This window comes from Oncorhynchus mykiss, chromosome 1 (assembly GCF_013265735.2).
Source record: "Oncorhynchus mykiss isolate Arlee chromosome 1, USDA_OmykA_1.1, whole genome shotgun sequence".
Lineage (NCBI taxonomy): Eukaryota > Metazoa > Chordata > Actinopteri > Salmoniformes > Salmonidae > Oncorhynchus > Oncorhynchus mykiss.
In genome coordinates, this window is record NC_048565.1 from 1,237,749 (window position 1) to 1,255,714 (window position 17,966).

The 17,966-nt window shown below is 46.0% G+C and overlaps 1 protein-coding gene across 7 annotated transcripts in view; it reads left to right on the forward strand.

The window, feature by feature from the left end:
• The window catches only part of cyfip1 (cytoplasmic FMR1 interacting protein 1), a 126,914-nt gene that overhangs the window by 64,038 nt on the left and 44,910 nt on the right, over positions 1 to 17,966 (forward strand). For all 7 annotated transcript variants that reach the window (XM_036978300.1, XM_036978398.1, XM_036978346.1 and 4 more), the window contains 4 exons: positions 2,266 to 2,432; positions 2,653 to 2,800; positions 12,034 to 12,187; positions 13,258 to 13,414. In XM_036978300.1, coding sequence (XP_036834195.1) covers positions 2,266 to 2,432; positions 2,653 to 2,800; positions 12,034 to 12,187; positions 13,258 to 13,414 — 626 coding nt within the window. The remainder of the gene's footprint in view (positions 1 to 2,265; positions 2,433 to 2,652; positions 2,801 to 12,033; positions 12,188 to 13,257; positions 13,415 to 17,966) is intronic.

The window sequence follows — 17,966 nt, forward strand, 5'->3', positions numbered from 1 at the left end:
TTACCTAACCTGGTCATTACCTAGCCTGGTCATTACCTAGCCTGGTCCTGTATCTGTTTCTGCTGTCTAGCCAGCTGTTCTGGTCATTACCTAGCCTGGTTCTGTATCTGTTTCTGCTGTCTAGCCAGCTGTTCTGGTCATTACCTAGCCTGGTCCTGTATCTGTTTCTGCTGTCTAGCCAGCTGTTCTGGTCATTACCTAGCCTGGTCATTACCTAGCCTGGTCATTACCTAGCCTGGTCCTGTATCTGTTTCTGCTGTCTAGCCAGCTGTTCTGGTCATTACCTAGCCTGGTCCTGTATCTGTTTCTGCTGTCTAGCCAGCTGTTCTGGTCATTACCTATTCTGGTCATTACCTAGCCTGGTCGTTACCTAGCCTGGTCATTACCTAGCCTGGTCATTACCTAGCCTGGTCCTGTATCTGTTTCTGCTGTCTAGCCAGCTGTTCTGGTCATTACCTAGCCTGGTCGTTACCTAGCCTGGTCATTACCTAGCCTGGTCCTGTATCTGTTTCTGCTGTCTAGCCAGCTGTTCTGGTCATTACCTAGCCTGGTCGTTATCTAGCCTGGTCGTTACCTAACCTGTTCATTACCTAGCCTGGTCGTTACCTAACCTGTTCATTACCTAGCCTGGTCGTTACCTAGCCTGGTCATTACCTAGCCTGGTCGTTACCTAACCTGGTCATTACCTAGCCTGTTCCTGTATCTGTTTCTGCTGTCTAGCCAGCTGTTCTGGTCATTACCTAGCCTGGTCGTTACCTATTCTGGTCATTACCTAGCCTGGTCGTTACCTAGCCTGGTCATTACCTAGCCTGGTCATTACCTAGCCTGGTCATTACCTAGCCTGGTCCTGTATCTGTTTCTGCTGTCTAGCCAGCTGTTCTGGTCATTACCTAGCCTGGTCATTACCTAGCCTGGTCATTACTTAGCCTGGTCCGGTATCTGTTTCTGCTGTCTAGCCAGCTGTTCTGGTCATTACCTAGCCTGGTCATTACCTAGCCTGGTCATTACCTAGCCTGGTCGTTACCTAGCCTGGTCATTACCTAACCTGGTCGTTACCTAGCCTGGTCATTACCTAACCTGGTCATTACCTAGCCTGGTCGTTACCTAACCTGGTCATTACCTAGCCTGGTCCTGTATCTGTTTCTGCTGTCTAGCCTGCTGTTCTGGTCATTTCCTAGCCTGGTCATTACCTAGCCTGGTCCCATATCTGTTTCTGCTGTCTAGCCAGCTGTTCTGGTCATTACCTAGCCTGGTCATTACCTATTCTGCTCATTACCTAGCCTGGTCTTTACCTAGCCTGATCATTACCTAGCCTGGTTCCATATCTGTTTCTGCTGTCTAGCCAGCTGTTCTGGTCATTACCTAGCCTGGTCATTACCTAGCCTGGTCGTTACCTAGCCTGGTCGTTACCTAGCCAGGTCGTTACCTATTCTGGTCATTACCTAGCCTGGTCATTACCTATTCTGGTCATTACCTAGCCAGGTCATTACCTAGCCTGGTCATGACCTATTCTGGTCATTACCTAGCCAGGTCATTACCTATTCTGGTCATTACCTAGCCAGGTCATTACCTAGCTTGGTCATTACCTATCCTGGTCATTACCTAGCCTGGTCGTTACCTATTCTGGTCATTATCTAACCTGGTCATTACCTATTCTGGTCATTACCTATTCTGGTCATTACCTATTCTGGTCGTTACCTAGCCTGGTCGTTACCTAGCCTGGTCATTACCTATTCTGGTCATTACCTATTCTGGTCATTACCTAGCCTGGTCGTTACCTATTCTGGTCATTACCTATTCTGGTCATTATCTAACCTGGACATTACCTAACCTGGTCATTACCTAGCCTGGTCATTACCTAACCTGGTCATTACCTAACCTGGTCATGACCTAAACTGGTCATTACCTAGCCTGGTCATTACCTAGCCTGGTCATTACGTAGCCTGGTCAGTACCTAGCCTGGTCATTACCTGGCCTGGTCATTACCTAGCTTGGTCATTACCTAGCCTGGTCCCTTCTGTGGTCCTAGGACTTCTATAGGAGTTGGCTAGACGGCACAAATCATCTCTAACTCTAAAGTTGACTGCTTTGGCCAACTGCTGATGTAACGAAGGGTTTATAAATGTATGTCTGAGGTGTGTTAGAGACTAACTAACCTGTCTCTAGGTGTGTTAAAGACTGACCGTGAGGTGGTCCTTCCCTCCAGGTGATGGCCATGATAAAGGGTTTATAAATGTCTGTCTGAGGTGTGGTCCTTCCCTCCAGGTGATGGCCATGATAAAGGGTTTACAGGTCCTGATGGGTCGTATGGAGTCGGTGTTTAACCACGCTATCCGCCACACCATCTACTCGGCCCTGCAGGACTTCGCCCAGCTCACCCTGAGAGACCCGCTACGGCAGGCCATCAAGAAGAAGAAGAGCGTGGTGCAGAGGTACATTGACTCTGGGGGGGGGGGGGGGTGCAGAGGTACTACGGAACACACAGGACCACACAAAACATCCTTGATGGGGGGGGGGGGGGGGGGGGGGCAGAGTTCTCCAGCTAGTGCAGGGTTTTGTTCCCTACCTGCTTTATCATCTCCAGTGTCAGAGTGACAGACCCCTGATGTGAACTGAGAGTTTTTCATGTATGTGGTGCTGTTCTCTCCCCAGTGTCCTGCAGGCCATCAGGAAGACCATCTGTGATTGGGAGACAGGGCGTGAGCCCCACAATGACCCTGCCCTGCGAGGAGAGAAAGACCCCAAGGGAGGCTTTGACATCAAGGTCCCCCGCCGTGCCGTCGGCCCCTCCAGCACACAGGTCTGTCACCGCTCTGTGTCTACGATTACTACTATAGACAGCCATCGCTGTAACCTGACTTTATTTCTCACACGTTGTCTCCTTTTTACCATCACAGCCTCCTATCCTAGTCATATCATGACGTCATACCATTGTCGTTCTCACAGTGCCTATATAACCTAAACTGTAATCTGGCGGAAGATGTATCAGCTGTACCATAGCATTAGCTTTTTCTAGATCACTAATGATCTGTTATGTTATACATGACAGAGTTATCAGCCCAGTCCTGCCTTCTAGGAGTGCATCACTAATGATCTGTTATGTTATAAATGACAGAGTTATCAGCCCAGTCCTGCCTTCTAGGAGTACATCACTAATGATCTGTTATGTTATACATGACAGAGTTATCAGCCCAGTCCTGCCTTCTAGGAGTACATCACTAATGATCTGTTATGTTATAAATGACAGAGTTATCAGCCCAGTCCTGCCTTCTAGGAGTACATCACTAATGATCTGTTATGTTATAAATGACAGAGTTATCAGCCCAGTCCTGCCTTCTTGGAGTACATCACTAATGATCTGTTATGTTATAAATGACAGAGTTATCAGCCCAGTCCTGCCTTCTAGGAGTGCATCACTAATGATCTGTTATGTTATAAATGACAGAGTTATCAGCCCAGTCCTGCCTTCTAGGAGTACATCACTAATGATCTGTTATGTTATACATGACAGAGTTATCAGCCCAGTCCTGCCTTCTAGGAGTACATCACTAATGATCTGTTATGTTATAAATGACAGAGTTATCAGCCCAGTCCTGCCTTCTAAGAGTACATCACTAATGATCTGTTATGTTATAAATTACAGAGTTATCAGCCCATTCCTGCCTTCTAAGAGTACATCACTAATTATCTGTTATGTTATAAATGACAGAGTTATCAGCCCAGTCCTGCCTTCTAAGAGTACATCACTAATTATCTGTTATGTTATAAATGACAGAGTTATCAGCCCAGTCCTGCCTTCTAGGAGTACATCACTAATGATCTGTTATGTTATACATGACAGAGTTATCAGCCCAGTCCTGCCTTCTAGGAGTACATCACTAATGATCTGTTATGTTATACATGACAGAGTTATCAGCCCAGTCCTGCCTTCTAAGAGTACATCACTAATGATCTGTTATGTTATACATGACAGAGTTATCAGCCCAGTCCTGCCTTCTAGGAGTACATCACTAATGATCTGTTATGTTATAAATGACAGAGTTATCAGCCCAGTCCTGCCTTCTAGGAGTACATCACTAATCTCCGTTCCAAAGAGAGTGAACCCAGCTAGCACATAGCGTTCTGAGAACCATGTGAGAATGTGATTGTCGATGATTATTTGGCATAGAACCTTCCCACAACTTTCTAGGAAAGGGTGCAGGATAGTTACTTGGCTTTGGAACATTCTCAACACATTTAAGGAACTAAACATTTTATTTAATTTTTTTAACCTACATTTCCAGACACTAGCTCCTCCATTGAATGAGTTTGACACCCCTGCTTTAACAGAACGTTTCATAAAAGTTCAAACATGGTTACATTTAATTTAAACTTTGATAATGTTCTAGGAAAGTTCTCCAACTGTTTTGACATTGGGAATGTTTTCAAATAGTTCGGAGAACGTTAAGAAACAACGTTGTTCTGTGCGAATATCAGTACTTCCTCATCACGCTTCCTAAAGGTTTCCTCATGGTTCTTTTTAAAGTCATGTTCTCAAATTGTTCCGAGAACGTTAAGAAACAACGTTGTTCTGTGGGAATTGTAGTACATCCACTGAACAGTCCACCACATTTCCCAGGTGGTTCTATTTAATGGCATATTTTTGATACATTCTGGAAAAGTTAAAACAATTTTTGGGACTTTAGTGATGTTCTCAGAACGTTCATAGAATGTATGTTTCACTTTTATGTCAGTTCTTGACAAAATTCTGTGAAATTTAATTGTGCACATTAAAATCAATAAGATTTAACCTCCGTTCTCAGAACATTAAAATCAATAAACTTTAACCTCCGTTCTCAGAACATTAAATCAATAAGCTTTAACCTCCGTTCTCAGAACATTAAAATCAATAAGCTTTAACCTCCGTTCTCAGAACATTAAAATCAATAAGCTTTAATCTCTGTTCTCAGAACATTAAAATCAATAAGCTTTAATCTCTGTTCTCAGAACATTAAAATCAATAAGCTTTAACCTCCGTTCTCAGAACATTAAAATCAATAAGCTTTAACCCCCGTTCTCAGAACATTAAAATCAATAAGCTTTAATCTCCGTTCTCAGAACATTAAAATCAATAAGCTTTAACCTCCGTTCTCAGAACATTAAAATCGATAAGCTTTAACCTCCGTTCTCAGAACATTAAAATCGATAAGCTTTAACCTCCGTTCTCAGAACATGATAAAATTGTTCCATTAAAAACTACAAGAAAACTTTAGTAACATTCAGAGAACGTTTTAAGAATGTAATTAAAAACATACATTCCATTCTCAGCATCAACTAAACTCTCTCTGTCCTCCATCTTGTTAATAAGTGTGTTCAGGTGTGTTGGCCACACCTGATGTTAATGGTGATTCCTTTGAAATGGGGTCTGTTTGAATAGACCAACATGGCATGCTGTCTCCCTCTCAGTGGTGCAGTGGACTAATACCATGGATAGAGAACAGAAGATCAATAGGTTTGAATCTCACTGATGCCTTGCCACAATAAAAATGTGTTTTTATTATTAATGCCTGTCTGTGCTTGGAGTTCAAAACGTTAACCCAAAATAATCTAGCAGTGTTATTAAAAGTCTTATTGAAACATTCAGTAACGTTTAAGGAAGTCATTCATAAACAACTAAATATAAATCAGTTCTCAGAGCGGTAATAAAACCTCCCAGGACAACGTTCTCAGAACCTTCCTGGAACCAGAGTAAAACGTTCTCAGAACCTTCCTGGAACCAGAGTAAAACGTTCTCAGAACCTTCCTGGAACCAGAGTAAAACGTTCTCAGAACCTCCCTGGAACCAGAGTAAAACGTTCTAAGAAACTTCCTGGAACCAGAGTAAAACGTTCTCAGAACCTACCTGGAACCAGAGTAAAACGTTCTCAGAACCTTCCTGGAACCAGAGTAAAACGTTCTCAGAACCTTCCTGGAACCAGGGTAAAACGTTCTCAGAACCTTCCTGGAACCAGAGTAAAACGTTCTAAGAACCTCCCTGTAACCCAAAAATAAATGTTCCTAGAACAGGCAAAATGTTCACTTCTGCTCTCAAAACCTTTAAAAAACCTGTCAGGAAACTTATGGCTTCGTTCCCACAACCAATGTCAAACCAAAAACATACGTTTCCACAACTTCCAAGCTGGGAGAGCTCTATGCAACGGGTGTTGATCCAGCCTGAAGCCATGTTATTTCTCGCTACACTTTGAAGCAGTCTAACGTAATCAAATCAAATGTATTTATAAAGCCCTGTCACGACTTCCTCCGGAGTCGGTTCCTCTCCTTGTTCGGGTGGCGGTCGGCGTCACCGGCCTTCTAGCCATCGTCGATCCACTTTTCATTTTCCATTTGTTTTGTCTTGTTTTCCTACACACCTGCTTCTCATTTCCCTCATTAAGTGTGGTGTATTTAACCCTCTGTCCCCCCCATGTCTTTGTATTGGATTGTTTGCTGTAAGTGACTGGTGCACGTCGGGTTTTGTACCCATGCTGGTTATTTCTTTATGCCGTTGGAATTAAACTGCTCCGGCTATTACCTAGTTCTGCTCTCCTGTGTCTGACTTCACTGCCACCGGTTACACACCCCTCTACAGAGTCTTGTTTCACTGCCACCAGTTACACACCCCTTTACAGAGTCACTGCCACCAGTTACACACCCCTCTACAGAGTCTTGTTTCACTGCCACCAGTTACACACCCCTTTACAGAGTCACTGCCACCAGTTACACACCCCTTTACAGAGTCACTGCCACCAGTTACACACCCCTTTACAGAGTCTTGTTTCACTGCCACCAGTTACACACCCCTTTACAGAGTCACTGCCACCAGTTACACACCCCTTTACAGAGTCTTGTTTCACTGCCACCAGTTACACACCCCTTTACAGAGTCTTGTTTCACTGCCACCAGTTACACACCCCTTTACAGAGTCTTGTTTCACTGCCACCAGTTACACACCCCTTTACAGAGTCTTGTTTCACTGTCACCAGTTACACACCCCTTTACAGAGTCTTGTTTCACTGCCACCAGTTACACACCCCTTTACATAGTCTTGTTTCACTGCCACCAGTTACACACCCCTCTACAGAGTCTTGTTTCACTGCCACCGGTTACACACCCCTTTACAGAGTCTTGTTTCACTGTCACCAGTTACACACCCCTTTACAGAGTCTTGTTTCACTGCCACCAGTTACACACCCCTTTACAGAGTCTTGTTTCACTGCCACCAGTTACACACCCCTTTACAGAGTCTTGTTTCACTGCCACCAGTTACACACCCCTTTACAGAGTCTTGTTTCACTGCCACCAGTTACACACCCCTTTACAGAGTCTTGTTTCACTGCCACCAGTTACACACCCCTTTACAGAGTCTTGTTTCACTGCCACCAGTTACACACCCCTTTACAGAGTCTTGTTTCACTGCCACCAGTTACACACCCCTTTACAGAGTCTTGTTTCACTGTCACCAGTTACACACCCCTTTACAGAGTCTTGTTTCACTGCTACCAGTTACACACCCCTTTACAGAGTCACTGCCACCAGTTACACACCCCTTTACAGAGTCTTGTTTCACTGCCACCAGTTACACACCCCTTTACAGAGTCTTGTTTCACTGCTACCAGTTACACACCCCTTTACAGAGTCACTGCCACCAGTTACACACCCCTTTACAGAGTCTTGTTTCACTGCCACCAGTTACACACCCCTTTACAGAGTCTTGTTTCACTGTCACCAGTTACACACCCCTTTACAGAGTCTTGTTTCACTGCCACCGGTTACACACCCCTTTACAGAGTCTTGTTTCACTGCCACCAGTTACACACCCCTTTACAGAGTCTTGTTTCACTGCCACCGGTTACACACCCCTTTACAGAGTCTTGTTTCACTGCCACCAATTACACACCCCTTTACATAGTCTTGTTTCACTGCCACCAGTTACACACCCCTTTACAGAGTCACTGCCACCAGTTACACACCCCTTTACAGAGTCTTGTTTCACTGCCACCAGTTACACACCCCTTTACAGAGTCACTGTCACCAGTTACACACCCCTTTACAGAGTCTTGTTTCACTGCTACCAGTTACACACCCCTTTACAGAGTCTTGTTTCACTGCCACCAGTTACACACCCCTTTACAGAGTCACTGCCACCAGTTACACACCCCTTTACAGAGTCTTGTTTCACTGCCACCAGTTACACACCCCTTTACAGAGTCACTGCCACCAGTTACACACCCCTTTACAGAGTCACTGCCACCAGTTACACACCCCTTTACAGAGTCTTGTTTCACTGCCACCAGTTACACACCCCTTTACAGAGTCACTGCCACCAGTTACACACCCCTTTACAGAGTCTTGTTTCACTGCCACCAGTTACACACCCCTTTACAGAGTCTTGTTTCACTGCCACCAGTTACACACCCCTTTACAGAGTCTTGTTTCACTGCCACCAGTTACACACCCCTTTACAGAGTCTTGTTTCACTGCCACCAGTTACACACCCCTTTACAGAGTCTTGTTTCACTGTCACCAGTTACACACCCCTTTACAGAGTCTTGTTTCACTGCCACCAGTTACACACCCCTTTACAGAGTCTTGTTTCACTGCCACCAGTTACACACCCCTTTACAGAGTCTTGTTTCACTGCCACCAGTTACACACCCCTTTACAGAGTCTTGTTTCACTGCCACCAGTTACACACCCCTTTACAGAGTCTTGTTTCACTGTCACCAGTTACACACCCCTTTACAGAGTCTTGTTTCACTGTCACCAGTTACACACCCCTTTACAGAGTCTTGTTTCACTGCTACCAGTTACACACCCCTTTACAGAGTCACTGCCACCAGTTACACACCCCTTTACAGAGTCTTGTTTCACTGCCACCAGTTACACACCCCTTTCACTGCCACCAGTTACACACCCCTTTACAGAGTCTTGTTTCACTGCCACCAGTTACACACCCCTTTACAGAGTCACTGTCACCAGTTACACACCCCTTTACAGAGTCTTGTTTCACTGCCACCAGTTACACACCCCTTTACAGAGTCTTGTTTCACTGCCACCAGTTACACACCCCTATACAGAGTCACTGCCACCAGTTACACACCCCTTTACAGAGTCTTGTTTCACTGCCACCAGTTACACACCCCTTTACAGAGTCTTGTTTCACTGCCACCAGTTACACACCCCTTTACAGAGTCTTGTTTCACTGCCACCAGTTACACACCCCTTTACAGAGTCTTGTTTCACTGCCACCAGTTACACACCCCTTTACAGAGTCTTGTTTCACTGCCACCAGTTACACACCCCTTTACAGAGTCTTGTTTCACTGCTACCAGTTACACACCCCTTTACAGAGTCTTGTTTCACTGCCACCAGTTACACACCCCTTTACAGAGTCTTGTTTCACTGTCACCAGTTACACACCCCTTTACAGAGTCACTGCCACCAGTTACACACCCCTTTACAGAGTCACTGCCACCAGTTACACACCCCTTTACAGAGTCACTGCCACCAGTTACACACCCCTTTACAGAGTCACTGCCACCAGTTACACACCCCTTTACAGAGTCTTGTTTCACTGTCACCAGTTACACACCCCTTTACAGAGTCTTGTTTCACTGTCACCAGTTACACACCCCTTTACAGAGTCTTGTTTCACTACCACCAGTTACACACCCCTTTACAGAGTCACTGCCACCAGTTACACACCCCTTTACAGAGTCTTGTTTCACTGCCACCAGTTACACACCCCTTTACAGAGTCTTGTTTCACTGTCACCAGTTACACACCCCTTTACAGAGTCACTGTCACCAGTTACACACCCCTTTACAGAGTCTTGTTTCACTGCCACCAGTTACACACCCCTTTACAGAGTCACTGCCACCAGTTACACACCCCTTTACAGAGTCTTGTTTCACTGCCACCAGTTACACACCCCTTTACAGAGTCACTGTCACCAGTTACACACCCCTTTACAGAGTCTTGTTTCACTGCCACCAGTTACACACCCCTTTACAGAGTCTTGTTTCACTGCTACCAGTTACACACCCCTTTACAGAGTCTTGTTTCACTGCCACCAGTTACACACCCCTTTACATAGTCTTGTTTCACTGCTACCAGTTACACACCCCTTTACAGAGTCCTTTTTTCACTACCACCAGTTACACACCCCTTTACAGAGTCTTGTTTCACTGCCACCAGTTACACACCCCTTTACAGAGTCTTGTTTCACTGCCACCAGTTACACACCCCTTTACAGAGTCTTGTTTCACTGCCACCAGTTACACACCCCTTTACAGAGTCTTGTTTCACTGCCACCAGTTACACACCCCTTTACAGAGTCTTGTTTCACTGTCATCAGTTACACACCCCTTTACAGAGTCTTGTTTCACTGTCACCAGTTACACACCCCTTTAGAGTCTTGTTTCACTGCCACCAGTTACACACCCCTTTACAGAGTCTTGTTTCACTGTCACCAGTTACACACCCCTTTACAGAGTCACTGTCACCAGTTACACACCCCTTTACAAAGTCACTGCCACCAGTTACACACCCCTTTACAGAGTCTTGTTTCACTGCCACCAGTTACACACCCCTTTACAGAGTCTTGTTTCACTGTCACCAGTTACACACCCCTTTACAGAGTCTTGTTCCACTACCAGCAGTTACACACCCCTCTACAGAGTCTTGTTTCACTGCCACCAGTTACACACCCCTTTACAGAGTCTTGTTTCACTGCCACCAGTTACACATCCCTTTACAGAGTCACTGCCACCAGTTACACACCCCTTTACAGAGTCTTGTTTCACTGCTACCAGTTACACACCCCTTTACAGAGTCTTGTTTCACTGTCACCAGTTACACACCCCTTACAGCCCTTTTTTAACCCGTAGACCGTAAGCAGTACCAATCAAATGTATTTCCAGCGGTTAACCATTAACATTCCTAAGACTAACCAGAAGTGTTGGTGGCGACCAACCAGAAGTTAGTTACATACAGGACAGTTTTTTGTGGAGACCAACTAGAAGTTAGTTACATACAGGACAGTTTTGGTGGAGACCAACCAGAAGTTAGTTACATACAGGACAGTTTTGGTGGAGACCAACTAGAAGTAAGTTACATACAGGACAGTTTTGGTGGAGACCAACCAGAAGTTAGTTACATACAGGACAGTTTTGATGGAGACCAACCAGAAGTTAGTTACATACAGGACAGTTTTGGTGGAGACCAACCAGAAGTTAGTTACATACAGGACAGTTTTGGTGGAGACCAACTAGAAGTTAGTTACATGCAGGACAGTTTTGGTGGAGACCAACCAGAAGTTAGTTACATACAGGACAGTTTTGGTGGAGACCAACCAGAAGTTAGTTACATACAGGACAGTTTTGGTGGAGACCAACTAGAAGTTAGTTACATACAGGACAGTGTTGGTGGAGACCAACCAGAAGTTAGTTACATACAGGACAGTTTTGGTGGAGACCAACTAGAAGTTAGTTACATACAGAACAGTGTTGGTGGAGACCAACTAGAAGTTAGTTACATACAGAACAGTGTTGGTGGAGACCAACCAGAAGTTAGTTACATACAGGACAGTTTTGGTGGAGACCAACTAGAAGTTAGTTACATACAGAACAGTGTTGGTGGAGACCAACTAGAAGTTAGTTACATACAGAACAGTGTTGGTGGAGACCAACCAGAAGTTAGTTACATACAGGACAGTGTTGGTGGAGACCAACTAGAAGTTAGTTACATACAGAACAGTGTTGGTGGAGACCAACTAGAAGTTAGTTACATACAGGACAGTGTTGGTGGAGACCAACCAGAAGTTAGTTACATACAGGACAGTTTTGGTGGAGACCAACTAGAAGTTAGTTACATACAGGACAGTGTTGGTGGAGACCAAACAGAAATGGAATATTAAACCCTTTATTAAACCTTAAACCTAATTTCTCCTCCTCCTCCCCTCTGTGCCTTTCCATTCCTCCTCCTGCCTCCTCTTCCTCTCCTCCTCCTCTGTAGCTGTACATGGTTCGTACCATGCTGGAGTCTCTGATAGCTGATAAAAGTGGTTCTAAGAAGACTCTCCGCAGCTGTCTGGAGGGACCCACCATCATGGACATGGAGAAGTTCCACAGAGAGTCCTTCTTCTATACTCACCTGCTCAACTTCAGCGGTAAGGAGACCGGTAGAGACAGACTTCAGCGGTAAGGAGACCGGTAGAGACAGACTTCAGGGGTAAGGAGACCGGTAGAGACAGACGTCAGGGGTAAGGAGACCGGTATAGACAGACTTCAGGGGTAAGGAGACCGGTAGAGACAGACTTCAGGGGTAAGGAGACCGGTAGAGACAGACTTCAGCGGTAAGGAGACCGGTAGAGACGGACTTCAGGGGTAAGGAGACCGGTAGAGACAGACTTCAGCGGTAAGGAGACCGGTAGAGACGGACTTCAGCGGTAAGGAGACCGGTAGAGACAGACTTCAGCGGTAAGGAGACCGGTAGAGACAGACTTTAGCGGTAAGAAGACCGGTAGAGACAGACTTCAGCGGTAAGGAGACCGGTAGACACAGACTTCAGGGGTAAGGAGACCGGTAGAGACAGACTTCAGCGGTAAGGAGACCGGTAGAGACAGACTTCAGCGGTAAGGAGACCGGTAGAGACAGACTTCAGCGGTAAGGAGACCGGTAGAGACAGACTTCAGCGGTAAGAAGACCGGTAGAGACAGACTTCAGCGGTAAGGAGACCGGTAGAGACAGACTTCAGCGGTAAGGAGACCGGTAGAGACAGACTTCAGGGGTAAGGAGACCGGTAGAGACAGACTTCAGCGGTAAGGAGACCGGTAGAGACAGACTTCAGCGGTAAGGAGACCGGTAGAGACAGAGTCTACATCCCAAATGGCACCACTTTAGACCAGCGGACATAGGATGATGCAGCCGGTACCTCCTGCTCCCACTGTCCCCTCTCTAACCCTCTGTCCCCTCTCTAACCCTCTGTCCCCTCCCTAACCCTCTGTCCCCTCTCTAACCCCCTGTCCCCTCTCTACCCCTAACCCTCCGTCTGTCCCCCCCAACCCTCTGTCCCCTCTCTAACCCTCTGTCCCCTCTCTAACCCTCTGTCCCCTCCCTAACCCTCTGTCCCCTCTCTAACCCTCTGTCCCCTCTCTATAACCCCCTGTCCCCTCTCTAACCCTTTGTCCCCTCCCTAACCCCCTGTCCCCTCTCTAACCCTCTGTCCCCTCCCTAACAGAGACCCTACAGCAGTGCTGTGACCTGTCTCAGCTGTGGTTCAGAGAGTTCTTCCTGGAGCTGACCATGGGTGGCAGGATCCAGTTCCCCATCGAGATGTCCATGCCCTGGATCCTCACAGACCACATACTGGAGACCAAGGAGGCCTCTATGATGGAGTAAGACACTGTTTAGACCACTGTGTGTGTCCGTTCATCTGTCCGTCCCCTGTAACCTCAAGGAGGCCTCTATAATGGAGTAAGACACCATGTTAGAGCAGTGTGTGTGTGTGTGTGTGTGTGTGTGTGTCCGTCCGACACACACTCCTGTTGGGCGGTTTCCCGATGTTCATACCGTCGAAACTAAAATAAATGAATTGTGAAGACAGGCAGTCTCATCAAGTTATACAGGTAGGAGCCACATGTCATTTCAAAATAAATCTAACTTTGTCTCCTTCACCCAAATCCAGATAGCTGGTGTTCTTAAAGAACTGTAAAATCTGGACCCCTACAAATAAGCAGGGCTAGACAATCTGGACCCCTACAAATCAGCTGGGCTAGACAATCTGGACCCCTACAAATCAGCTGGGCTAGACAATCTGGACCCCTCCAAATCAGCTGGGCTAGACAATCTGGACCCCTACAAATCAGCCGGACTAGACAATCTGGACCCCTACAAATCAGCAGGGCTAGACAATCTGGACCCCTACAAATCAGCTGGGCTAGACAATCTGGACCCCTACATATCAGCTGGGCTAGACAATCTGGACCCTCTCTTTCTAAAATTATCTGCCAAAATTGTTGCAACCTGTTCAACCTCTCTTTCGTATCGTCTGAGATCCCCAAAGATTGGAAAGCTGCCGCGGTCATCCCCCTCTTCAAAGGGGGAGACACTCTAGACCCAAACTGCTACAGACCTATATCTAGTGATTCTCTGATCCACCTCTACACAGACGACACCATTCTGTATACTTCTGGCCCTTCTTTGGACACTGTGTTAACTACCCTCCAGACGAGCTTCAATGCCATACAACTCTCCTTCCGTGGCCTCCAATTGCTCTTAAATACAAGTAAAACTAAATGCATGCTCTTCAATCGATTGATGCCCACACCTGCCCGCCTGTCCAGCATCACTACTCTGGACGGCTCTCACTTGAATATGAATATGTAGACAACTACAAATACCTAGGTGTCTGGTTAGACTATAAACTCTTCTTCCAGACTCACATTAAGCATCTCCAATCCAAAATTAAATCTAGAATCAGCTTCCTATTTCGCAACAAAGCATCCTTCACTCATGCTGCCAAACATACCCTTGTAAAATTGACCGTCCTACCGATCCTTGACTTTGGCGATGTCATCTATAAAATAGCCTCCAACACTCTACTCAGCAAATTGGATGTAGTCTATCACAGTGCCATCCGTTTTGTCACCAAAGCCCCATATACTACCCACTACTGCGACCTGTACACTCTCGTTGTTTGGCCCTCACTTCATACTCGTCGCCAAACCCACTGGCTACAGGTTATCTACAAGTCTCTGCTAGGTAAAGCCCCGCCTTATCTCACTGGTCACCATAGCAGCACCCACTCGTAGCACGCGCTCCAGCAGGTATATCTCACTGGTCACCATAGCAGCACCCACTCGTAGCACGCGCTCCAGCAGGTATATCTCACTGATCATCCCCAAAGCCAATTCCTCCTTTGGCCGCCTTTCCTTCCAGTTCTCTGCTGCCAATGACTGGAACGAATTGCAAAAAAATCCCTGAAGCTGGAGACTCATATCTCCCTCACTAACTTTAAGCATCAGCTGTCAGAGCAGCTCACAGATCACTGCACCTGTACATAGCACATCTGTAAACAGCCCATCCAACTACTTCATCCTCATATTGTATTTATTTATTTATCTTGCTCCTTTGCAACCCAGTATCTGTGCCAGCACATTCATCTTCTGCACATCTATCACTCCAGTGTTTAATTGGTATATTGTAATTACTTCACCATCATGGCCTATTTAGTGCCTTACCTCCCTTATCTTACCTCATTTGCACACACTGTTTATAGACTTTTTATATTGTATTATTGACTGTATGTTTGTTTTACTCCATGTGTAACTCTGTGTTGTTTGTGCTGCACTGCTTTGGTTTATCTTGGCCAGGTCGCAGTTGTAAATGGGAACTTGTTCTCAACTTGCCTACCTGGTTAAATAAAGGTGAAATTAATTAATGAATTAAAAAACTGTGAAATATTTACTTACCCTTAACCATCAAAGCAGTTCAAGAAAATATTTACTGAATAAACAAAAGTAAAAAAAATATAAAAAGTAACAGAATAAAATAAAAATAACGAGGCTTTAGACAAGGGCTACCGGTACCGAGTCAATGTGTGGGAGTACAGGTTAGTAATGAGGCTATGTACAAGGGCTACCGGTACCGAGTCAATGTGTGGGAGTACAGGTTAGTAATGAGGCTATATACAAGGGCTACCGGTACCGAGTCAATGTGTGGGAGTACAGGTTAGTAATGAGGCTATGTACAAGGGCTACCGGTACCGAGTCAATGTGTGGGAGTACAGGTTAGTAATGAGGCTATGTACAAGGGCTACCGGTACCGAGTCAATGTGTGGGAGTACAGGTTAGTAATGAGGCTATATACAAGGGCTACCGGTACCGAGTCAATGTGTGGGAGTACAGGTTAGTAATGAGGCTATGTACAAGGGCTACCGGTACCGAGTCAATGTGTGGGAGTACAGGTTAGTAATGAGGCTATATACAAGGGCTACCGGTACCGAGTCAATGTGTGGGAGTACAGGTTAGTAATGAGGCTATATACAAGGGCTACCGGTACCGAGTCAATGTGTGGGAGTACAGGTTAGTAATGAGGCTATATACAAGGGCTACCGGTACCGAGTCAATGTGTGGGAGTACAGGTTAGTAATGAGGCTATATACAAGGGCTACCGGTACCGAGTCAATGTGTGGGAGTACAGGTTAGTAATGAGGCTATATACAAGGGCTACCGGTACCGAGTCAATGTGTGGGAGTACAGGTTAGTAATGAGGCTATATACAAGGGCTACCGGTACCGAGTCAATGTGTGGGAGTACAGGTTAGTAATGAGGCTATGTACAAGGGCTACCGGTACCGAGTCAATGTGTGGGAGTACAGGTTAGTAATGAGGCTATATACAAGGGCTACCGGTACCGAGTCAATGTGTGGGAGTACAGGTTAGTAATGAGGCTATATACAAGGGCTACCGGTACCGAGTCAATGTGTGGGAGTACAGGTTAGTAATGAGGCTATATACAAGGGCTACCGGTACCGAGTCAATGTGTGGGAGTACAGGTTAGTAATGAGGCTATATACAAGGGCTACCGGTACCGAGTCAATGTGTGGGAGTACAGGTTAGTAATGAGGCTATATACAAGGGCTACCGGTACCGAGTCAATGTGTGGGAGTACAGGTTAGTAATGAGGCTATATACAAGGGCTACCGGTACCGAGTCAATGTGTGGGAGTACAGGTTAGTAATGAGGCTTTATACAAGGGCTACCGGTACCGAGTCAATGTGTGGGAGTACAGGTTAGTAATGAGGCTATATACAAGGGCTACCGGTACCGAGTCAATGTGTGGGAGTACAGGTTAGTAATGAGGCTATGTACAAGGGCTACCGGTACCGAGTCAATGTGTGGGAGTACAGGTTAGTAATGAGGCTTTATACAAGGGCTACCGGTACCGAGTCAATGTGTGGGAGTACAGGTTAGTAATGAGGCTATATACAAGGGCTACCGGTACCGAGTCAATGTGTGGGAGTACAGGTTAGTAATGAGGCTATATACAAGGGCTACCGGTACCGAGTCAATGTGTGGGAGTACAGGTTAGTAATGAGGCTATGTACAAGGGCTACCGGTACCGAGTCAATGTGTGGGAGTACAGGTTAGTAATGAGGCTATATACAAGGGCTACCGGTACCGAGTCAATGTGTGGGAGTACAGGTTAGTAATGAGGCTATATACAAGGGCTACCGGTACCGAGTCAATGTGTGGGAGTACAGGTTAGTAATGAGGCTATGTACAAGGGCTACCGGTACCGAGTCAATGTGTGGGAGTACAGGTTAGTAATGAGGCTATATACAAGGGCTACCGGTACCGAGTCAATGTGTGGGAGTACAGGTTAGTAATGAGGCTATGTACAAGGGCTACCGGTACCGAGTCAATGTGTGGGAGTACAGGTTAGTAATGAGGCTATATACAAGGGCTACCGGTACCGAGTCAATGTGTGGGAGTACAGGTTAGTAATGAGGCTATATACAAGGGCTACCGGTACCGAGTCAATGTGTGGGAGTACAGGTTAGTCGAGGTCATTTGTACATGTAGGTAGAGGTAAAGTGACTATGCGTAGATAATAAATAGCGAGTAGCAGCAGTGTAAAGACAAAGGGGGGTCAATGTAAATGGTCCGCGTGGCCATTTGATTAAATGTTCAGCAGTCATATGGCTTGGGGATAGAAGCTGTTAAGGAGCTTTTTGGGCCTAGACTTGGCACTCCGGTACCGCTTGCTGTACGGTAGCAGAGAAAACAGTCTATGACTAGGGTGACTGAAGTCTTTGACATTATTATATAGGTCCTGGATTGCAGGAAGTTTGGCCCCAGTGATGTACTGGGCCGTTCGCACTACCCTCTGTAGTGCCTAACGGTCAGATGCCGAGCAGTTGCCGTACCAGGCGATGATGCAACAG